Source organism: Corvus brachyrhynchos, unplaced genomic scaffold (assembly GCF_000691975.1).
Source record: "Corvus brachyrhynchos isolate BGI_N302 unplaced genomic scaffold, ASM69197v1 scaffold115, whole genome shotgun sequence".
NCBI classification, from domain to species: Eukaryota; Metazoa; Chordata; class Aves; order Passeriformes; family Corvidae; genus Corvus; species Corvus brachyrhynchos.
In genome coordinates this window covers 9627629-9651813 of record NW_008239553.1, presented here as the reverse complement: position 1 = coordinate 9651813, position 24185 = coordinate 9627629, and the positions used below count along the sequence as shown (strand labels likewise).

Sequence of the window (24185 nt, the reverse complement as noted above, 5' to 3'; positions counted from 1 at the left end):
AGTGTGAAACATCAATTTCTCTCTGGAAGCTTCCATACCCTTAAAAATAAAATATTTCTATTTCATGGTATTTCTGGACAGGTAAAGCATCCAACTCCATGAAAGACAAGCAAGGAAATCCTTTTGACATGACTACTTATACTTCAGGTTTATCAATATAGTGACAAAAAGAGGTGAAATGAAAGAAAAGCAGCTAACCTTTTAACAACTGCAAAATCACCCAGAGAACAGTTTCATTTCTCTGCAGTTACAATAAACATGGAAAGATAAACAGATGAGATGAAAGCAAGCTACCTAAAGTAACATAAAAGCTCCAGTGGGGAAATGTTGCTACATACCAGTTCAAAGCTCATCAGCATAGTTTTCAACCTATCAATTTCTTCTCTCAGTTCTCTGATCAGTTTCACATTTGCATCCTGAAACATTGAGACACAAACCATTGGAAAAACCAGCCTTAAAAACATTCTAGCTAAAGAAATCAATGTGGAGGTATTCCAAGAGCCAGGAAGAGAGGAGAACAAGTAAACTCACAACAGTACTCCTTGCTTCACTCTGCCAGGCCCCTGAGACATACTGCCTAGGGATAGGTGGTTCTCATCTTGGATAGTTTCCCTTTTACCATAAACTTTATTCCATGTCTCTTCTGAACACAGACCTACCATAGCATTTCTTCCCATCATGACTAGATGGATAAACCACTACTTTTAAGGACTTATCTTCAAAATAGTTACATTACATCAGAAAGATGCTGTTATTTAATGCTGGTGTATAAAATCCAATTAGAGGAGACTAAGTCAGAATGTCATCAAGGATAGTATTAAAACCCCTTACAGCTGATACATAAAGAATTTCCTGTCTGCTTGTGTGGAGGCATCTGTCTCATTCTCAGAGTAAGTGTTTCTGGACAGGCAGTTTCTGGAAAACAGCTTTTACAGACAGTTCAGACAAACTCTTGAGTCAAGAATCAGCTTTCTCTGGGCTGCCAGGTCAATTTGCAATAAGGGGAAGAGGGCTGGGATTAAGGATCTAGCATGGGCTGTGCAAGAGAGTGATGGGTACACCTGCTGGGATGCTGAGAGGCTGTGTGTGACAAGAGGCTTACCCAGGACTGTTTGTGACTTTAGCCTGTCACAGAGCTGAGAACTGCTGCTGGCAAAACCAAGCACACAATTGCTGCTACTCTTGATGTCTGAAAACTACTTATAGGCATGGGTAATTCAGATGCAAATGAAAATTGGGAAACCTAGGATTAGAAGGGTTTACTCCTGCCCAAACGTAACAGAGTATTGTTAGGAAAGCAAATAGTGATGAACTATTCTATCTTTTATCTACATAATTGTATCTTGATACACTCATGCCAAATCACAAAATCACAAAAGACTACTACTAAAGCTGTAAAGTCAATGGATTAAAGATTGGGAAATGGCTGGAATCAAGGTTTTTTTTTTTTGAAACCTAAATTCACTGTATATTCCTTAAATGGATGCACAATGATTCAGTCCTTAAGTTATGTGATCATGTGTAAAGGGAGCCTCATGCAGAATACCAGGTCAAGAATACTCAGTTGCAGAGCAGCAATTCCAGAGTTTTATATTTCTAGCATATGTGACTGTAGATCCAGATCAGTATGTGCTGCTTGAATTTTGCTGTAAAGACAGAATTATGCACTTCTCCATGAATTATTTTTAATGATGGTTCTTAGACTATAGTATCTAAAACCTCCTGTTTAAGCACTATGTCTTTGATTGAGAGCGTTTATGTTTTTCACATCTGATAAATGTGGACTTACCAAAGAGTAAGAGTGGAAAATGAGAAAAAAAAACCACACACTGAAAATTTGCCTTCAGCATCTGGAACATCTAGAATTGAACAAGAATGGGATAGCAGGGGCAGCAACAGAATTCAGGCCTCCAATGCAGCACCTGACTCTCTCTTTAGTACTCTGCCATCTTTTAAGTTGTGCAGCCTGTGAAGGACCCCTGCACAATCAAACAAATGAATCTGTCATAAAGCCAGAGCTCATTCCCAAAACAAGCAATGAATGAAGCTCAGGTTCTGCGGCCAAAATTATTCCCATGTATTTAAAGGCTTCATTATTTTCTGTACTGAGAAGAAGACAAATTGTGACTACATAGGCTGCCTCAGGCAGAACTCAAGGCCTCACCTCATTTACTCTGGGCTTGTTGATAATATTTTTGGCATTTGCAGCATATCTCAAGGTACTCATGGTCTCATTGTAGCTGGAGCTGGCAGGTGAGATAGCTACAGACAGAAAACAAATAACACAATTCTAAAAGCATTCAGTTTAACCCATCACTTTTCAAAAAGGCTTATTTTTTATCAGTCTTGCTTCTTTCAAAAATAAAACCAAAAAATAACCCTAGGGTTATTTCATTAACCTCACAGAGAATGTCTTCTCCAGATTGTATTTATAACTGAATGAATCCCCTAAAATCAAGGCTATGACCTTGGTAAGACTCTTAAACATAATTTCATGCACAATCAGCATGCATTTTCATTTCCTTGAGTATTCTATGTAATTCTATGTAATGATTTATGAAAATCATTACAAGGACAGATTCTAAGTGTTACAGCTGTCTTCTCACTGCAGTAGAGAATATTAAAGGCACAATGTAGTGCAAAACGTTAAACAATTAGTAGAAACCGAACTCACTGGCAATCATAATGGTCTTGGAGTTGCCCCCCAGACTGTCCTTCAGAAGCCAGGTGAGGATGGAGTCACGGTAGGGGATGTAAGCTGGCCGCCTGGTCCCACTGCTGCTGCCTGAGGGAGAACTGCCCACATGGCTGCTGTCCCCTTCGCTTGTGATGCTGTTAATGCTCTGGCAGCTGCTGAACATCTGAGAATTTTGTGCTGAAGGAGAAATACCACATAGCTCAGGAAAGGGATTATTTTTTGCCATGGCTACTTAATTTTCTTAGATGTCATTACAGTTTATGAAGACACCACACAGCTGATCTGCTGAGCTTTTTGATGTAAATGCAAATAAACATCTACACTCAACACATGGTGAGTGAGTCATATGCTTTTATCACAACCCTTCAACATAAAGAATTAATTTGCTTACCTAAAGTGGATATGACAATTCCAAGTGTAACTAATGACTTGTTAATATTGGCACCTTCGGTAATTCTATCTTTACAGTAACTGGGATCAGCCCTTTCACTGTAGCAAGCAAGCATGAAAAAGACAATGCAAAATAAACAAAAATGCTTAATTATTAACATACAGGCAATATGAAAACATTATGTATTTTCAAGCAATACAAGAAAACAGAAATTATGAGCTTTGCAATTAAAAAACCCATATACTTTGAGTATTTTTTATATTGTTCTCTATTTCAGGAAGTCCAAACAACCATGAGCAAAGGCTGTTGGTGCAAGATACTGTTAAAGACCCACCAAAATATAAATTCAAGTCTGAACTGGGCAACCCAATCATAGTGGTTCTGAATTTAAAAAACCAACATATATTTCACAACTCCACAAGGGTGGACTGGGTCAGTACAAAAGTCTGTATACTCCCTCAGTAGCACTTTCTCTGACCATACATGCTTGGCAATTTATGTTCTTGAGAAAAAAAAAGTCCTTTTTTATAACTGTTCTATAACTCTTCAGCACAACTTCCATCTTTCTGTTTTCTGTTACATCCAGCACAACCACATGTTCCTCACTGAGATGCATAGCAAAGATCAGAGACCTAGGAACTTTTGGAATATGAACAACACAAACAGTGAGATATAACTATTTTCTCCAGCCATGAGGAACACATTCCCTTTTCCCCCTCTCTTTTCAAGCTCAGATTTAGTAATTCCAACAACAGCTACGGGAAAAGCCACTTAATAAGAATATGGAGTTGAATGGAATTACCTTAAATGTACGCAACAGCACAGTATTGGAATTGAGGATCCAGGAATTCCCTTCCCCAGTGAAAACCAATACACAGTACAGAAGAACTATTGACAAGGACAATATTAGCTTAATGTTCCCTGTTACTTTATAAGAAAGTCAGGCTTACTGTTAGGTCAATGAAATTTTAAAATATTAAACTTCATCTTCTAAGACAGTACTGCCAGCATCTTCAGAGAAAATTACCTCTTTGCCCTTCCATATATTATTACCTGCCTGCAAGGTCCACTAAGTTGATCTTGCTTGCAATTTCAGAGGGAAGATTGTTCTCCAGTATAGCCTGAAGAGAAAAACATACATAAGGAAGACTATTCCCTTTAATTAATTAAAACAATTTAAAAACAAAATTGATGTGCTCTTTTGTTTGAAGCTGAGTTGTACATACGACTGTCTCACTGCCTCTGTTTGTGACCTTGACCCTCTGACTATGTTCAAACCATTAACTCAACAGCTTTCTCACCCCACAGAGAAACTACCCTCTTATGCCAATTTCCTCTTGAAAAAAACCTTTACTGCCTAGAGACTGTGAAAGGGTTTCTTGTAGACCTTGCAGAGTTATTTTCCGCTAATGTATTCCAAAGGTCTTTTGTGAAACTAAGGAAAAATATCCCAAAAAGTTCTGTGATTACAGGATGTTAGAAGTGTGAGATAGAAAAGGTCTATTGGATCACTGAACTATTTCCCTGCCAGGGAAGGATGTAATTCCTCTGGAGAAAGGCTGCATTGTCTCAGGGAGAGTGCTGGATGCCAAATGCTAAAGAGATGAGCACATCTGAAAAGCTGGACAGATACAAAATTTTGGTGTAAACTAATGCTGTACTTCAATTAAGAATCCTAAATAAGTGTGACAAAACATAACTTCAAACATATTCACACGTAATTTTCAGAGCATCAGAGGAGGGTTATTGCATTTCGAAGGGCTGATTAAAACCGAAAACATTTCTTTTAAATGTGAGGTTTTGGCATCACTTCTGACTATAAGCTTGGACAAAGGAACAGAACACTTCAATAGCACCCAACACATCTGCAGTGTGATCCAAAGGAAATAAGTAACAGCTTCCACCATTACTACAAACAGCACAAAATAGTGACAAGTAAACAATGCACAACATGGTGAACAATGCTTTTGAAAGTGAAAAGGAAGTTGCGTTATTTTTCGCTAACCTGAGTGTAGTGGATGGTGAAGATAGCATGGGATCTGCTGCTGGCATTGTGAATGTGTGTAGCTGCTGTGATTCTAGAAAGAAGAACAAACCATTCAATCACAAAGGGTTACTTCCCTGTATTCAGGGAAATCAAAATCAACAAATACAGCAGATAAACAAAAGAATGTGAAACTTGGAGAATATGGCAGGCTGCATTCTTGGATCTGATCCCAGAGCATTTGGCAGAGAACCTGGAAGGGTGGAAACTGAGGATCAATTAGAGGTGTTTTTTTCCACCAGCAGCACTCTCAGGAGATATCTCAAAGCAGCCTTACTGCACAGGTACAAGGTGTTGCATAAGCGTGGCACACAGCAGAGAAATACAGCCAGCAGCAGCATCAAACAGCTCATCCGAATACAGAGTGTACAAGCCCAGCACATCTTCTCCATTTGTGCCCATTTTTATCCCTTGGCATTTCCAAAGGGTTCAAAAACTTTCATACACCACTTCTGGGGTTCCTTTATGCTAATACAGCTCTTTTACACAGCCAGAGGAGTCCAGTGAGACTAACAGGTCTACCCATGAGAGTACTAAATAAATACTGTAATTCCCTGTGTGGCACTTGCATGACTCTATTACATGGACAGACTGGTCATACGGCTCTCGAGCTCTGACCCAGTGCACTCTGGCAAGAAGGAACTGGTCACAGAAGGAGGAGCAGCAGGACCCTCCCACTGCCTCTGTAATGCAAACTTTTTGGAAATTCTACTTACTTTATTGTTGTTTCGGTTAGAAAAACTCAAAGAAAGCAGGACTTTGTCTAGGGCAAAAGCTAGGACACAGGTTTTTCTCCTTTGAGCTTACCTGGGGTATTAGCTACATGTGCAGCCTTTATTATCAGTTTTTCCAAGCCTACCCTCAACAACAGTAGGTAACTCTAGTAGTGCAGAAAAGGACTGTGGTACCATGCTTTTGCTACAAGCCCAGCTGCCAGAGTACTGCAGAAACCAGTTGCACTGGAGAGCAGAAAGCTGCAGCTGTGTGTGTGCTGCTGAGTGCCCAGGGCATGAGGTCAAAGCCAGGACTCTCCTGCCTGGTGTTCTCTGCTTCCTACACCTCCTCCACTGTCATGTGAGTGGCCACAGGCAGCTGAGCACGCCATGGTTATAAGCAAGCCAAAGCTGAGGTAGCAGGAGAACATGAACTAGTCTCCAGATGTTGGAGGAGGAAGACAAACAATTAGGTAAAGGGCAGAAGATACAAAACAGCCCTACAGTGGGCAGAGAATGTAAGGGAACAGCACCAAAGTTTATAAAGCAAAAGAGAAAATGAAAGTGCCCCAAGATCTGGAGGAGGAAGTGATAGTACTCCTCACCTCCAACAATACACAAAGTAGAGACCAAGTTCACATCTCAATTACTCACAACCCATGTAACCCATGTATTCACCTGGAATTTTGTTGTACTGAAATAGTCTTTTTACCATAAAGCTGCATCTATTAATTGCTACAAGCAGAAACAGCAAAACTTAATCCTGATGTACATTCTAAGGGGATTTGTGTGGTAGTTCAGCTTAGTTTTTATTTACTTCCTAGCACCACTGTTATTCTAAAACCTTGACTACTCTTATGATAAGACTTAATATCAGTTTTGAAACTGTGATTAGGGTTTGGAGGATCCTTTCAAATATAACTCTTTTCCATTACTGTAATGGCACCTGTAAAGATACTTACTGCTTCTTGTCAAAAAGTGTCTTAACTAACAAGAGCCAAAATCATTGGCTTCACCAGCATTCCAAATCCCACAGTTCTCTGACAGCAAATATACAATTTGGACTAGGAACTTATAGAAATAAAACCAAATAATTGTAAACCAAGTACTTTTAGAAAATAAATAAATATACATTATCTTTTCAGCAGTTTTAAATAATTTAATTACATGACCAAGTGAGCTGAAAGCTATCCAGCCTAAAGTATCATGAGCAATTGAAGGGGAAAAACAGATGTCTGTTTACAGAAAAAACGTTTTCTTGGCTTGCATTTTTTATCACAGACAGATGGTAGAATGTTGTGGGTAAGTCAGCATGGGATCAGTTTTGAAGAAGCAACTTCATGAGTGCTTGTAGCTCTTGCTGTGGACAATATGAGGATAGGTAACATCTTATGTGTATGTCATGTGCAGGATCACCAAATCTGACACCCTGTCATGACAAAGCACTGGCAACAGATTCAATAAAATAAAAATCAACACACAGTGAAAGAAGTGTTAAATGCAGATGGAGATGGTTTGTTATATAAAATACCTTTTAGCTATTCCTTCCTCTAGAAGTTTTACAACTTGCTTGTAGTCTGTAACTAAATGCTGAGTCAAACCTGCCAAAGATTTGAGAAGAGTTAAAGACTTAGCTTTCTCAGGAAGTTTCATTCAGTTTATCCAACAATTTACCCAACATCAGGAGAAAAAGGATGGTCTGCTGAGATGACAGTCTATTATACAAGTAGTCTCTCAAGTAGAGTAAATTTTATTAAAAAACACAAATATTTCATTTTTAAAAAAATTAAGTAAAAAATCCTAGTTCATCCTTCCAATGCAGTAACATTAATATAAAAAAAAAAGCCTCATACCTTCAAAGAGCAGAACTTTTCCATCTGCACAACAATGGTACTTAAAAACCAGTATAACTCCATAATAAATTTTCAGCTATGTCACTGCTACTACTTGGGTACAGATCCCATAAAGAAGATTTTGGCCATTGCCTCTGGATGATGGCTCTGCTCATGCAACTAACAGAATTAGGAACCAAACCCTGTGAATATTTACCACTTACTTAACTAGGTTGTAGCCTGCACTTGGGACTCTTCATGCACTTTTCTCCTCAGAGGGTTTTTTGAAGGATCTCCCCAAATAATGATATGAACCACCTGGCCTTTTCTTGTGTTCTCCTTTCAGTTTGTTTTTGGTTGGTTTTTACTTTTTTGTTTTTTAAATTTGATTTTTTTTTTAAGGAGGGGAAAGCCCCCTAAAGAAATGAAAGCAATACCACATTCAAAGCCTGCTGTGCTGGAGGGGTGGTCATGACTAAGTGGGGCCCAGTGGAGGGCGGTGTGCTGCTGTGCTGTGGCACTGACAGCTTCTAGCAAAATGCAAATTCCAGTGCACGTACGAAATTATCCTCAACAGGCTTGTATTTCCCATAAATCCAGTTTAATATGCCTCATCACCGAGGATTATTTATCATTTGTACTGCAGTGGCTTCTTAAAAAACACCTAGTTGTGAAGCTAGTCTTTGTCATACCATAGCAAAACATGCCAATGCAGAACATTTTATCTCACAGTTGGAATCCAGGGCAACTTCCTCTCCCTCCACAGATTTAGGTTTGGCTTGTTTTACTACAGACCACGAAAGTGTGGGTAAAGTACTGAAAAAAATTTTTGATTTATTTGGATCAAATAATTTATCTATTGCTAGAATGTAAGTCAAGATTAATATGAACTTCAACAAGACTGAAATGGGTACTTCTGATATTGTTGGAGTCTATCCTTTCATGATAACAGTTTGCTTAACTTTAAATGAAAGCAAAGCAAAACCTAAGCCAAAGAAGGGAATTTACTTTAATCCTTTAACAACTGATATACATAAAGAAAAAACCAGATTTTCGGATCACCCACACTTAAAAAAACCCCCTAACTGCAGTGTGCGTGCATGAATACTTGCACACACAAAAAGTATAGAATGATTTTCAAACGAGTATTTCTTCTGCTCTGCTCTCTAGTGCCTCTTTACAATACATTAATTCCAGAAGCCATCACATTTTCCATTTGAGAAAGAGGCCCATTATTTTTCCAGCAGCACTGGGATCTTCAAAGCTCAGAATATGGAAATTATCATACATTGTTTTCACAGACCCCTTTTCCAGGTCTTACTTAACTGAATAAAAGTCCCATTGTAAAAAGGAGGCATGGAAGAAATTCTTACCTGCCTACATTTCCCTAAGCACTGGAATTGTGAATCTAGCAGAGAGTTTAAAACAGTTAGCCTTTTAAGAAGGTTAATGAAATATTTTAAATGTTGCTTGAAAAGAAATGACAAAGTGTTCTGTTGGCTGCCAGAAAAAGAAAGGTCATTTTCAAGTCCCATAGAAATATCAAAACCACTTGCTTGTCTAGAAATCTGCCTTGGAGTAAGAAAGGATGTCCCCCAGAAATCTGTCTCAGAGTAATAAAATAGATTGCATCATTTCCTGATTTAAGAGAGGCTGATTCCTTAACAGTGCAACCATCTGTGAGGGAGAAGTTTGAAACGATTCCAATCCAAAGCACTGAAACACTTTCAGCATGTTAAAGGCTACAATCTCTCAGCCTTTATGTGAAAAACGATGGGCTGGAAAACTTTTAAGATACTTAGTGTCCAGAGCTGGGGCTTTCCGACTGGACTTGCAAATGGAAAATGCATTACCCAGAGCAACTAAGTGTCCTTAAAGGGATTAAGTTTTCTGATTTTCCCCTCTCTGTGTTCTTCATCCACAGCTAACTGTACTCTGGATGTCACTGATACCAAACACAAAACTAAAACTAGTGGTACACTGAGGAGCTCCTGATGAAAGCAAGCCTTAAAAATGCTGATTGCTTGCATGAAGCATGATACAAATCCAGATGCTAGTCCTTAACTTGCCTGATCTATGGAAAACAATGGAAGATTTCTGAGCTTTGCTGATGTTCACCAATTTAATTTCTCCCATACAGTAAATTGCCTGGAAGTGAAACACAAAACAAGTTCTCCTTCTAGTAAACTTGCTGAAAATTTTTATTTCAGCTGTCTAGCTACTGGAAATATTATTCTTGCACTCTGACCCTGCACAGAGAGACTACATATAAAACTGCCAAAGACCACTTCAGCATGTAGAAAACCCTCATTACAGAGCTCAGCAATTTTTGATTGCAGCAATACATTAGTGCAGTTGAGAAGGGCATTTTGTACCAGTGCTGTGAACCTCTTCACAAGAGGCTTTCTTGAATTTGATCTTATTAAAATCCAGCTGCCTATACTTGTTACTTGCATTCAAGTCACTGCTGCTTATTTTTGATGTGAGCTAATGAATGCAGTTCCATCACACTTTATTAGTCCCTCTCCTCAACAGACACCAGGGCTGTCCCAAGTAAAGCAAACTGTCACAGTTCACAATTGCACAAACCACACAGGCAAATTGATTCATATATATTTGTATACACGTCTCAAAAGACCTGTCATCTGTTGCCCTAAGCCACTGACTCATCAGCCTGAAATTACTTCTGTTCACATGGTCTCACAACAACATCTAATTACATCCCATGATGTCTTCAGCAGAGAAATTACTTCACTTTTCATGCATGTGATCAGTTGTTTTCTAAAAATGTGAATCACACTTACCATTGAAAATAAAATTTTTCTTACAGGCATTAACACAATTATTTTTTGAGGCTGTCGTAACACAGAGGGAGTGAATCATCTAAAATAAATTATTCAAACTGAATTTACAACCGTGGCCAAAAGTGGCAAATATTATTTATGTTAATCTTTTGCCATTATCTTTTCCTCTTAGTTTACAAAATCTAATCAACTGGCAACTTTAATGGCATAGTTCAGAACTCTATCATAAAACTGTTACACTCAAAAACTTCAGTTGCGTCCAAGTATAAAATCCTTATTCAAAATAGGTAAATAAAAAAAGCACAGTAAAAACAAACAAACAAACAACCTCCCCCCAACAAACCCCTCAACAACAACAACAAAAGCCACAACAGAATTGAAAAAGAAGTGACAGAATTGGCCTGGAAGGTTCCAGATGAAGACAAAACAGTGACAAAAGGCGAGCCAGCCCATTGGCAGAAGCTATAAGTTCATTTTCTTTAAAACAGGGAAACTCCATTATATGTAGCCAAGGAATCACTGGAGATATAAGGTCTGAGAAAAGGGGTGGAAATTGCCAAGGAAGGAAGCAGTTTAAAGACCTTTTCCTGTGTGGTGAATGAGCAGCTGCTAAAAGAAAATAATTAGTATCTGTACTCCATCAACAATGAAGTTCTCCAATAACAAGCAGGTAGAAAGAGAATCTTGGAAAACCCTCAAAGCCGAATGTCTGTGAATCTGCTTTTCAAAGAATTATGTTTGCCATACTAATGAGACCATCAATTCATCTGTTTTCCAAGTCTCCTTAAAACAGGATGCTGATGCTCAGGGAAAGCACAGCTGAAACAACCAGAATGTTTGACAGGCCCTTGTGTACAGGACCATGAAAGCTCAACATTTTGCAAGTGCCGATTTCCAATTTTGAGAGGAGGAACTGCTAACAACCATTGGTTGTTAGATGTACTGTGACCAATACAGGTGTCCAAGGAATCTGGGCTCCATTCAGTCAGGCTCCATCCAATCCCACAGTCAAGTCACTCTATCTATTGTCACATCTTGCTTTAATCTCTGGAGGGAGGATAACCATGTTATGTGTAATGCCGTAATAAAGAAAAACAGGGAGAAAAGTGAACCAGGGAGAACAAGAGAAATTCACTAAACAAACAGAGACAATAACTCTATTTAGAAACCAGGACAAATCCGTATTTGCTCTGATGTGACAGGATCCATAAAATCGTATGTGATATGCATTTTGTGTACTAAGTCCGTACTCCCTAGGTGTTACTACCCACTTGGTGGCCAGCCAAGCAGTTGCACAGTCAATGATACCAGAGGCTACTCTGGAATTCTGTCCTTAGATATAAGGCAAGATGAAAAGGAAATGTATGCATTTGCTTTTTAAACAAACACCCAGTTTGGAAAACACTCTTCCTTCTCATCTCCACCATAAAGCTACTTGGTATGATTTTACACTGGAGCACCGATTTTGAGATGTGACTTTTGTCAGCTGCTGGTCAGATACACAGCAATGTAGCCAGCAAACTTTACACCAGGAGCCACTCAATTTCCGAAATACCAAAGGCCAAACTGCAATTCAAAGCTGTATGAGACCCTGAGGTGAAAGCACCTATCAAAAATGAAAATAAACTGGAAGTAGAAAAACAGTGAGAAGGTAAGAACTGAAGTAAGAAAGACAACTGAAATGGGAAAAAATATGTTTTCATTTTCATCTGTTCCCTGTCACATGTTTTGAAAGCTTTGATTCACTAGAAAACACAAAGCCACCTAAGATGCTGCTGTTACAAGTTTTGAATGCCACAATATAAGAAGGATACAAAACTGTTAGAGAGCTTCCAAAGGAGGGCTACAAAGATGGTGAAGGGTCTGGAGGGGACGCCATATGAGGAGTGGCTGAGGTCACTTGGTCTGTTCAGCCTGGAGGAGACTGAGGGGAGACCTCATTGCAGGCTACAGCTTCCTTGTGAGAGGAAGAGGAGGGGCAGACACTGAGCTTCTCTCTGGTGACCAGTGACAGAACCCGAGGGAACAGCACAGAGCTGTGTCAGGGGAGATTTATGTTGGATATTAGGAAAAGGTTCTTCACCCACAGGGTGGTTGGGCAGGCTCCTCAGAGAGGTGGTCACAGCTACAAATCTGTCAAATTTCAAGAAGTGTTTGGACAACCCTCTCAGGGACATGGTGTGACTCTTGGGGATAGTCCTGTGCAGGGACAGGAGTTGAACTTCAATGACTCTTGTGGATCCCTTTGACTCAGAATACTCTATGATTCTGTAATTCTATGAATTTAGAAGGCTGGGATGTTCTTAGTCATCTAATACACTGATACTAGCCATTCTGTACTTTTTCAGTGTAAGGAAGGAAAATCAAGCTTATTAGGTTCTCACTTGGGTGAGATTTTTCATTGCTTCTCGTGGCCTGCCCTGTAACATCAGTTGAATTTATCTACCCTTTTTTTTTTTTTTTTTTTTTGTGTATATTCTGCTGCCGAGGTATAGAAGGGACCTTAGGCTGGTTTGGAGAACCCATTTAGAGCTAATGTTGGTAGATTTCTTGATTAAGTTAGTATTTCTTTAAAATAAAAGAAAGCAAAATAATATGGCTCCCATATGACCTATGGCTGGAATGGCAAACAATGCAGGATACCCAGCCAGTAGGATAACAGGGGCAAAGCTTTCAGTGTACTACAGGTGATCATATAACAAGAAAAACATTTGAGAAAAGTAACCCTTGAAGAGCAGAAGCAATTACGACCATTGCAGGTATACATGCAAAGATACATACACACCTGATATACATTTACTCACAGTTCTGATGCCAATTGTGAAGCCCACTCTCACCTTGCACATATGGTCCTGTTTCAGGGTGTTCTCGAACTCGAAGTGTGTAAGGCTTCTTTCGGTCTGACTGTTTTAACAAGTCTCGGACACGTTCATTATAGATTTCAAGAAAACTGAAAAGAAAGTAAAAGGAAAGTTACATGCACTCAGTCAAAAACAAACCAAAATGAGAAACATATTTATATATTTATATAATATATAAATACATATATATTTAGACAATCTAACCAACTCTTACATAGATTTTTCACACTAGTGGGCTCAAATCCCCAGATTTCCAAACATAATGCTTTATTAGATGCAAGGGAACAATGAATAAGACTGGAATGTAAATGAATAAGACCGGAATGTAGGATTATGGCTCAAATTTAGGAGTTAAACAAAGGAAGTTAATTTTCACTGCATTCTTATTTCAGCTGTTTATACAAAGGTGAACAGACAGCATCCAAAGAACAGTACTTAGATGGAAAACTAAACCCAATACTTTCTCATAATTCCTCCGTGTTTTCCCCCTTGCTCCAAAACTACTATCATCTAAGGAAACAGAAACAAAATAAACTAGTCTTTACTTTGTTTAATCACAGGAATACATTGTTAAAAGTTTTCATATTGTTGTCCAAAACAGTGACACACTTACCTGACCTTTACCCTGCATGATGCTGTCTGGTCTGTGTAATCATCCTTCCTTGAAAAGAGGCCCTTCACAAACCAAAAGTTTATGTAAATTTAAAATACATTAAGAAAAGCTAACTGCTTAAACAAATGCAAGTGAAGAAAAAAAAATACCTCACATATACGAGGTGTCAGCCCAATGGATGCCTTCAAATAATAAACAGAAAAAAAATTAAATAATGTATTTCCTAACACTTGCAAAAACTTTTAAACAAAAGCTAAGTTATAAGTCACAGACAGAATCACAGTGCAGAAATGACTGTATGACGGATTACAACACAAAGTATAGCCATGGAATGTAGTTCAGAACAGCATGGCTATTTATACCAAAAGTAATTTTAGAGCAATGTACACAGCATTGGTGAGAAGCTTAGAGGCTTGGGTTAAATTCAAAAGCTGTTTGATGTAAAGGTACTGGACATGTCTAGGTCAGAGGTGTTGCAGTCTAGATGAAGCCAGGCCAACACTGAAACTAGCTTGATTGGTCATAAATATTTTTGGTTTCTCCTTATTCTAGTTCTATTTCTTCATGCTATGGCATCAGAGAGGAGCCTTGGAACAGCTTTATATTCTAGATTTATAAATTTTGTCTCTCAGAGAGAACAGGATATGGGGCTGCTAACAATACCCACACTAGGTGGTTTAAATTTTGCCCAAACCGTCTACACAGCACTGAAGTACAGCGTGATTTTGTGTGATGAACCCTTCTTAAGATATGATTGCTAACACTTCAGTGACTGCAGTGCCAACACACCCTGGGAAAGACACCAGGGCTTAGGTGGATTCTGCTTGCTGAATAGCATGAAAGGCTTTTTTTAGAAGGCACCCTTGAAATGGAGTTAAGAGAAGAAAATCCAGGTTCATCAAGTGGACCACCATGGAGAAAAGTTCAGTTTATACCAAACACTGGAACACTGTATCACAGTGAATATGTGTTATTAAAGATCAGAACAAAGCAGTATTGCACTGGAGAAAGAAATTATTTTTTAAGCAAGAAATCACTTAGAAACACAATATCCAGAAATTTCCTTGAAAATAACGATAACTTCAAGTCGTGGCCATTCTGAATTGCTAAGATATTTTCAAAATAGGGTAATACAAACATCCTAGTTTGCCATCTATTAACCCAAATTTTAACAATTCTTCAGGCTTTCATGGCATAAAGCTTGATTTCACATAAAATTAATAGACAGTCTGGTAATAATGTAACTAAATCCTACTAAATATTGTTGATGTATATTGAGAAAATAAAATTTTAAAAATCCAAACTCCTGTCAAAAGAACAAACTATGTTAGAACAGGCCTCTTATCTTTGGGGTTTAAACACATTTTGTCCTTATTTCACCCTAAAAATTGAATCCCATGGATGTAGAAAATACTGGTCCACTTAAGCAAACTATTTTGGGTTTTTTTTTCCTTTTTAGCAGCATGTTTCACCAACAGCTAAGAATATTCATGGATAAAAATCGAATTGCCTTGTGTTGCAGCAAAACACCGGAAATCATCAACTTACTCCATCAATCTGAGTAGCAAGACTAAAATGCACTTTAGGTGATGGCTGGTAGACAATCTTAAAATGTAACAGCTTCTGTAAACTCCATGCAAATGCACGTCAAAACTGGAAGTATTACTTTCCACAGGTCAAATATTCTAAGCAAATAATCAAGCCTGTTACAAAACTATTATTGTGAATTGTATCCAGTTTTATTTGTGAAAATAACTTAATTTCAGCATAGTTCAGACTGCCAAAATACCCCATAGGAATGAGTACTTTGTATTATCTTGAGCTACAGTTTCTAAAACCCAGAACTATTCCGGCGTATTGATTTTTTTTTTTTTTTTGTCCTCTAACTTTGTGATAAGATTCATACGTAGCAAGAAGAAGATTACCTAATAATAAATATTTAAATTACACCATGCTTTCTAGTATTTTTACCTGATACTCTGTTTTTCATCTAAATGTACAAGCTCTCATTTTATACATTTAAATACCAAGCAAAACATGTACAAGCATTCTGCTCAACAAGCATCACACCACAGTTTAAAAATAAAGCGATGTTTTTGCTAGATATCCTGCCCTCAACCCTAAGTTTAAAATGAATGGTGTAACTCACAGGTGTTCCCATCATTGTGTATGTTTTTCCTGAACCTGTCTGTCCATATGCAAAGAGGCAGATGTTGTATCCTTTAAATGCACCAGACAACACAGAAGTGCCAAGGTCCTGGAACACCTGAAAAGACCAAGAGAAATAAAACAGTCCATGAACAATATGTCTCCCTGTAAACACACTGCATTACTTGCAGATCTTGCTCCTTTAATAACTCCATGGGAACAAGGATCTCCACATTTGTCTTCCCAATTTCTCAGACTCAATGTTAAGTGCTCAGCATTCATTGTTAGAGCTTCCTTAAGACACTGGTATGCCAAGCATAGTGCTGACAAGGAGCAGTAGTGTCTAAATGCTTCCCTGCCTGCTATCTCTTGTTTCATATTCAGACTATGTGAATTCTTGAGGATCTTCCCTACCCCAAGGTTTTACAGTTCTCATCATAAATTTGACAGAAAGGCATGATCAAGGCTCTTTAATGCAATGACATTAGTTTGGCATTGAAAATACAGGTCAGAAGCACAGCAAAGTCTAACCTGCATGCAGGTTTCACTCAAGCAGTATTTCTATCTGACCCACGTGGTCAGTAAGTGACACCACTAAAGGCTTCATGCTTTATCTTCTCTTCACACCAAACACACAGGGACATGCCTTTTTCTGCTCATGGTATTACAGGGCCAGGACCTGTTACCACCAATGAGTATCAGCCTCTCAGGACTTCCAAAGCTTGCACTGGTCCTACTGTGGCTCCTAAAGTTGGGCCAACACCACCAAACTACCCATACAGCAAGATCTGAAGAGTCATTCCTTCTACTTTCCCTGCTCCTTTTTGTTTGGATCCACAGGTGACCCACATTGAGACCACGTTTTCAGGACATCAAAGCCTTGCCCCAGACCAGCTGAAAGGACACCTAGTAATGTTTGCCAGGAAGTGTATTGTGGATCAAAAGGTTCCAGTGGGTAGGCTGCCAACCCCTCTGCATACTTTGGCCTTGCAAAAGAGATGGTACAAGCATTAATGCTTTTGCTGTTAACACAGAAAGCTGGCTAGTATATATAGGGACAGATGCACAGGATTTCAGTGTTTCACTGCTGAGAAATCTCATCCACTGCCAGGTCAATTGCTTCTCCAATGGACAGATAAATGTACTAAAAATGATACAAAAACAAATAGTAAAAAAACAAACAAAAATTCATAGCTATTACTTTACCTAAACTGCCCAGAAAACAGATTGAAAATCCTCTCCCGAGACTTTAATTTTTAGATCATATTTCAACTCAAACTAGGACAAGATACTAATTTCCAGCTGAAGAATCAAAATCATTCCTATTTGGCAAAATTTGACTACCCTGTCTGTATTTGTAAGGGTATGTGGCATGTCAGAGCATCTGCATCACTAGGATTATCAGCTCAAGAAACTTTTCCATTCAAAGCATATAAAGACAGCCATGAATAAAACAGAGGGATTCAAATGTAATAGACAAGGGATTAAAAAAAAAGATAGAGACAAACTCTCCAGTCATTACTGGAGGCCATTAAAAAACTGAAGTGGAGCTTCATAGCCAACAAGCTGGGGGGAAAAAATGAAACAGGAGAACTTGGGATATTTGAGTGGGGTCTGCAGGGCTGTGTAAAACTCATCAAGGAATGTTTAAGGTGAGGAGTATTAAGGTATGGAATATTAACTGAGAGCAGAGTTCAAGCTGACAGTCAAGGGATTCAGGGGCAGGGGTGCTTCTGAGCACACACACATTTGCTTGTGAGCAGCAAGCTGGCCTATCAGGCAAGTAGAAACCCTGCACAGAGGTTAAAAGGGCTCAGGGTCCAGGCAAAGTTATTCTCATGTGAATTCTCCCGTGAACACTGAACTTTCCCTCAGTAGAAGCACCACTAGGATCTCTTCCCTACCTGGCTAGCATGTAAAACTTGCAGGACATCTCTAAGACAGGACACTTAAGCTGAAAGGAGAAAGTTCCTCCTGTGTGAGCACCTCAATGCAATCAGTAGCTGCAAACATGAGGGGCAGGAGGAATGAATCTGACCTAAATTCAAGATGGCAAGAACTAGATCTGAAGATTGACAGGACTGGAGTCAAGCAATATAAAGGACTAAGAAATTACAGGATTAATTATCTTAAAGTAAGGGGAGCAAGGCAATACTGTGCCCATTTCAGAATATCAACATTGAATAAATTCAGGAATTTTGCATGGCTCATTGTACTGAAACCAGCTGGATGCCTCCATATCAATTCAGAAACCCATACTTCACATGGGATAAATGCAGCCTAGAGAATTATCTAGATTCTGTGATAGTCTCCTCATTAAGAGCTGTCCTCCTTTCTGAAGGTTCACAGATCTTTCAGAGTTACTAACTGAGCTAAATATAATAAAATGAAATCTTCACACAGGGCAAGCTTTCAGGATAGCAACACTAATCAATGTAATCTGGACACTGAAGCTGGTATTTTAGAACAGCATTTTACTTCTAGCTTTGTTGTTGAAGCTTTTGTATGACATTGTGCAACTCATTTAACATTTTCATGGTTCAATCTTCCTATAGATAAATTAGGAATAATGCTATCCATTAGTAGAAAATCGTGGGATGTTCTCACCAGTGTTCATAAAACTCCTTGTGATTTTAGAACACCTATGGCAATTTAACCCAACTGTGCAAATTATTGGGCACGCCCTCTCTCCAAGAGTACCTTGGACTCTCTGAAAGAAGAGCCTCTAACTTCAAAGTCTCAGTTAAAGCTGTTACATTTACTCTGTATTAAATACACATGGCTATTCAGACATTTTAATTCAAATATGTTTCAAATCAGACCTTTTTGGATTAGGCCTTGAGAGAAGACATACAATACAAGCAAAACTGGATACTCTGAAAACAGTGACATAACCCTAGGATGGTAATGCATCAGCATTTCAAAAAATTATTTACTGAACTGCTATTAAAAGCTGATTTGTACTGCTTTGTTTTTGTTCTTTCTGGTAAATTACTCTTTCTCCTTTTGTGAGGATAAATTACAATTAATTTAATTGAATATAGTCTCAATTTAGTCATAAAAGTCTCTGTTTTAGTGTACTGCAGAAAAAATGGAGAAGTGAAGCACTGCAATGAATTTATTACTTGTTTAAAAATGAAGGAGAGTAATTGAAATCAAAGCTTTTTCTAATATCAGAGGCATTAGTCCAAATACCCATCAGCAATAACAGCTGCAGATTATACAAAAAGACCTCTAATTAATCATTCTGGGCATATGTACTAACATATTTCATGATATAACAGATTAAATCACAGATTTTGTTGATCATGAGGTGCGGGTGGCAGGGAAAAGAAGATTCTTCTGGGATTCTTCCAAGTCTTACATTTGAAATGAAACTTCAGGAAGATGAGGTTTTTCAAAGAACATGGGTTGGATACGGCATCCTGCAGGGAACACACCACTTGGCTGAGACAACGATGTCTTCCCTGCATGGCTGCTCTGCGTGATTGGCACTGTTCACTTTGCTCCATGCAAGAATGAGTCTTTCAACAAAGCCCCAACTGGCTTTGCCGTGTCCTTTCCCTGCACTTGCCCAGCTGTATGTGGCCCATATCCCATGGTGATCTGTGAAATATTCTACAATTTATTACTTGTCAACGGTGCTAATAGTGGAAAAAGTTATGAGAGAGCATTAAGAAAACTGTCCAATCATCACCATCGAGTTAATACTATTTAGAACTGAAGACCAGAAAGACTGACTATTTATTTTCTTTGAAATAAGATGTATTACAGGTTAAATGAACGTGCCACTGTGCAAATAACCTCTCAAACTTGTTTCAAAATCAAAAATCATGAAGTATAAACTGAAGTCAGCATGGAACACAAAGTAAATCCACACCAAGAAATTGCAGCTAGTATCAGGTCACCCTGACAAGAAAATCAGGATTTATTACTCAATTCAAAAGAAAACAAAATTCGATAAAACAGAACAAACTGAGATATGATTTTGGGTTGCTTTTTCAAGAGAGCTTGAGAATTTTAACCTTTTTACATAGACCATTTAAAAAATGATATATCAAGAATATTAATTGGAAATGCACCTTGTCTTACCAAAAGATAAAAAAATTGGAGGAGTTGAGGAGATTTCAGAGAAGGATACCACCTGTCCAAAGAAACAGTGATAACCAAGTGACAGAAGACATTTCTTCCCTCCATTGCATGAACCTTTAAAAAGTGAGTTTCACAATACTAAAATAATAAAACTCTTCTGTTTTAAAAATTGGAAACATATTTTGTAATTAGGTTAGTGGGTAATAAGCATAACGATCTTTTTCACTACCAGGAGATTTATAAGAGGCAAGCAGTAATCTGTCCTGATCCCTTCCCATTTGGATAGCACCATCAGAAATCTTCTCCCAGCTCTCCTTTGCTAGATTAAAAGTCAAAATCTATAGTGGGTGTTTTACATCTTTCTTAAATAATGAATTTTCAAGATACTGAAAAATACCTTATTTATTAGCCTGAGATTATATCACATTTTATCACATTAGACCTGCATGTCTGTGTATAAATATGCATTAGCAGACAGATGACTATATTTTGTTCTACTGCTAGGAAGTAAAATATGGCATGGAACATATCCAGTTACTTACCATAAGTGAAAGAATTTTCAGGGTTTTTTTACAAACAGTAATGATTTGGGACTTTAGTTTACACTGAAATTTTTGCTTGGATGTTAAAAAGCATGAAGCCTTTTGTTTTCAAATTCTTCTTTTTAAAAACGCCTATTTGTTTTTGAAACAAAAGTTTTAGCATATTCTATTTCTCCCAATTGCCTGTGCATATCATGAAGACTTTCTTTCTTTTATATTCTTTGACTTCTCAGTTATTATAAAACCAATGGCCTGTGGATAATCCCTTGAATCTATAATCTCTCCGTGACACACACACAGACACAAGTGTGTTGACTGTCAGATTTTCTTTTGTTCCTCCAAAAGGTTGGAGATAATTAAACTCTTCTCTAATGCATGAGATTCAAACTAATGCTACTGACTTTATAACATGAGGCTCAGTTAGTATCAGTACCTTTGACTTTTCTTTGAATTACTATGCACTGAACAGATGCACAACTAGGACTGCTGATGACAACAAACACATATTTTACATTTTAAGTGGAATGGGCTCTCTTTATTCTCTGATTGTGTCCCTCTTAGACTAATAAATGCTTTAATTTTGAAGATAATGGGGTCATTCTGTTAGAAATGAAGGTTCAGCAATATAAATTTCCTGAGCATAAAACTTTCCTTTCTTAATCTAATCAGAACCTGTATTGCAAGAAGAAAGAAAAAGCAATTGTTTTAAATGACAGCAAATTGTTTGTTATGCCTTGGGGCTTAATAATTTGGGAAACTGAATGTTTTTGCAAGTCACTCAAGCCAAGTCTCAGAGTCACCTGAAAAAAAAAAGTCCAGTAAACTTCCAGGGACAGCATGTAATGCCAAGTTTGCAAATGTAAAGGATCAATATTAATAAATAAGCATTTTCTGGCACTTGGGGCTTTTTTTCCCTAAGTAATTTCTGGAAAATAATACTTGCATTTTGCTTTGAGAACAATGAACAAACAAGGACCAACTCTGACTGAAGCAGAGGGAAAGGGAGGAGAAAGCAGAAGGAGGAAGATACAACTTTTAGGAACAACAAGAGAATAGAATAGTTTATCATTCTTATTTGTACAGTACCTATTTTCTTTTTTGCCAGTGTCTGAAGTGGTCAATGTATAACAGTAATACTAGGAAACTAAACCAAGCTTAGGAACCTCAGAAATTTCAACAGAGTTTATTTGGTAAAGGCAAAAAACCTCAGGAATAAAGAAAGGAGTTTTGAATAAATAAAATTGCTACTTGTTACAGGCATAGTCCACAAGCATCAACATTGACAACTCACTAGAAGCAATTCAGTTCTACCGTAAAACATTAAGCTAAAGTTAGAATACTAAGGTAAATTCCCACAGCTAATAACCAGGACCAAAATCAAAAGACAGTTATTTTCTTGCACAGCACAGTTTAAAAACAGCCTTTAAAATACCGCAGTTTAATGAAAGTGGAAAAGATGAAACTGAAGCAAGACACACAGCGAACAGCTACTTTTCAACATAGAACCAACAAATGACTTTATAAATGTTGTAAAAACTCAGTGGCCTGACTTCCATTAAAGATTTGCCATGCAAACAAAACAGAAAACTTCCTCATCAGTAAATAGAAAGCTCCAGAATATCAATAGAAAGCTCCAGAGTACCAAGACAACTGCAGCAGATGCAGCTACAAAATGAACTTAGTATAAAAAAGGTGCTGCTATTTACTATACAAACAAAATCACTCTCAGCCAATAGGTCAGGGCAGTCTGAGTAACTGAAGAGGCTCAGTGCTGCAGTACCTATGTGTCTGCCACAGTCTCCACTATGAACTACACATATGCTGCATCTCATATTTGGTGTGTTTTCCTTCCAGAGTTCCACCCACCTCGAGCTGTTGTTGTTTGGGTTACAACTAAATTGTGTTTAATTAAATTGCTGCTACATCTCAAATGTAGCATCCAAGACAGATTTAAGGTGAAAAAAATACTTAATGAAATAGAATTATGCAGAACTAAGAAATTCCTGCCAAAATAATGAAAGCCTTCTTCCCATAACCTTTACAAACCCCTCAAGACTAATTTAAATAAAAAGGCTGAAAGAGAATGCAAGGAAGGAATATGCAAAAACAAATCTAGAGGGGTGTTCCAATAATGCAAAGCTTTTCCTGCACGTGTTTTCTCTTAACGAATATTAAACAAATGTCAGCCGAAGGGTTTTCTGTACATGGCCAGAGAAAGCACAAGCAAAGGGAGGCACATTATGCTGCTCAGTTGCACAGAACCCTCTACTGTGACATTTGGATTACTTCAGCAACATTACTTCTTGGTTTGAATGGGATAAAGCGGAAGGGGGGAAGGCATCGGTTGGTTAGTTTGGGACCGTTTTTTCTCTCTTAACAAGAGGCCACAGCTTCACAACCAGGATTATTTCTTTTCCTTCTCTCTATCCTGCCTTTTCAGTTTCTTTTTCCCAGTCCAACCGGAAGCAGGGCAGTGAAAGGGACGGCGTCTCTCCAGCTCAAGAAGCTTGGCCCGTGGCAGAGGCCTTTGCACCAGAACTCAAGAGACAGTTCTGTTCTTGGCTCTGCCAACAGACTTCCTGTGTGTCCTTAAATCCCTCTGTGCTTTAATTCTCCCTGTGGGAGACAACGATTTCTTTGTTCATCTTATCAGCTGTGATTTCTTCCAGTAGAACAACTGTCTGCTCTGTGTGGTAATGTACATACACACACACACTAAATTTAACAGCATAAAAGTTCATGCTTGATTAAGGTATTTAGGAGAAACCATAAAAACACTAGAAAAAGTCACAGATGTGACAAACCTATTGTTCTTCTGGGGGCAGCAGGAGGGAGAATATTGGATTCTGATTAGGCTGAGTGGTCGCTTTACATTCCTGCCATTTTATCGCTGAATTATACAATCATGAAAATACACCTTATGCACTCATTAAAAAAACTCTCATTTTGAAAAAGGAAAAAATCTGTGCTTACCACACCAGTCTAATTTATAAATGTTCTGATAGAACCTGAACTTTTAAAAGTTCTAAACTGCTTCATCACCAAAGGCACAACTCCACTCTCTACTTCTTTTTTTCTTTTCTTTCTTGTAAAACTGCTGGTATTCTACTGTAAACATCAACTCATGTATTTTCATCTACCTGTACAAAACCACATACCCCTCTTATCTCTTTTCCTTTCCAACAGGGATTCCTATTGTGTTACCACTGATTTACAGAAGAGCAGTTTTTATGTAACAGCCATATAATCCAAACCCCACAGCATTTGACACTACATCAATATTGATTTAGCTCAGTCCAGATATATTTGTCATAATAAAGCTTTCTACACTGAAAAACACATGACAATTTTTGGCTTTGTTAATTAATACTTTAGGATTAACACATAGCATTTTGTGGTTTTGGGGTCTTTAAAGCTAGATAAAAACTTCAGTAAGCATCCTTAGGG

The 24185-nt window shown here is 38.1% G+C and overlaps 1 protein-coding gene across 1 annotated transcript in view; it reads right to left on the bottom strand.

The window, feature by feature from the left end:
- STARD9 (StAR related lipid transfer domain containing 9) overlaps nucleotides 1-24185 on the bottom strand; it is an 87263-nt gene that overhangs the window by 42394 nt on the left and 20684 nt on the right. The window contains exons 4-14 of the mRNA XM_017741618.1: nucleotides 16106-16222; nucleotides 14106-14138; nucleotides 13957-14018; nucleotides 13320-13432; nucleotides 7378-7447; nucleotides 5095-5167; nucleotides 4143-4210; nucleotides 3090-3187; nucleotides 2675-2875; nucleotides 2165-2262; nucleotides 339-416 (exon numbers count right to left, since the gene is read on the bottom strand). Of these exons, the coding sequence (XP_017597107.1) occupies nucleotides 339-416; nucleotides 2165-2262; nucleotides 2675-2875; nucleotides 3090-3187; nucleotides 4143-4210; nucleotides 5095-5167; nucleotides 7378-7447; nucleotides 13320-13432; nucleotides 13957-14018; nucleotides 14106-14138; nucleotides 16106-16222 (1011 nt within the window). The remainder of the gene's footprint in view (nucleotides 1-338; nucleotides 417-2164; nucleotides 2263-2674; nucleotides 2876-3089; nucleotides 3188-4142; nucleotides 4211-5094; nucleotides 5168-7377; nucleotides 7448-13319; nucleotides 13433-13956; nucleotides 14019-14105; nucleotides 14139-16105; nucleotides 16223-24185) is intronic.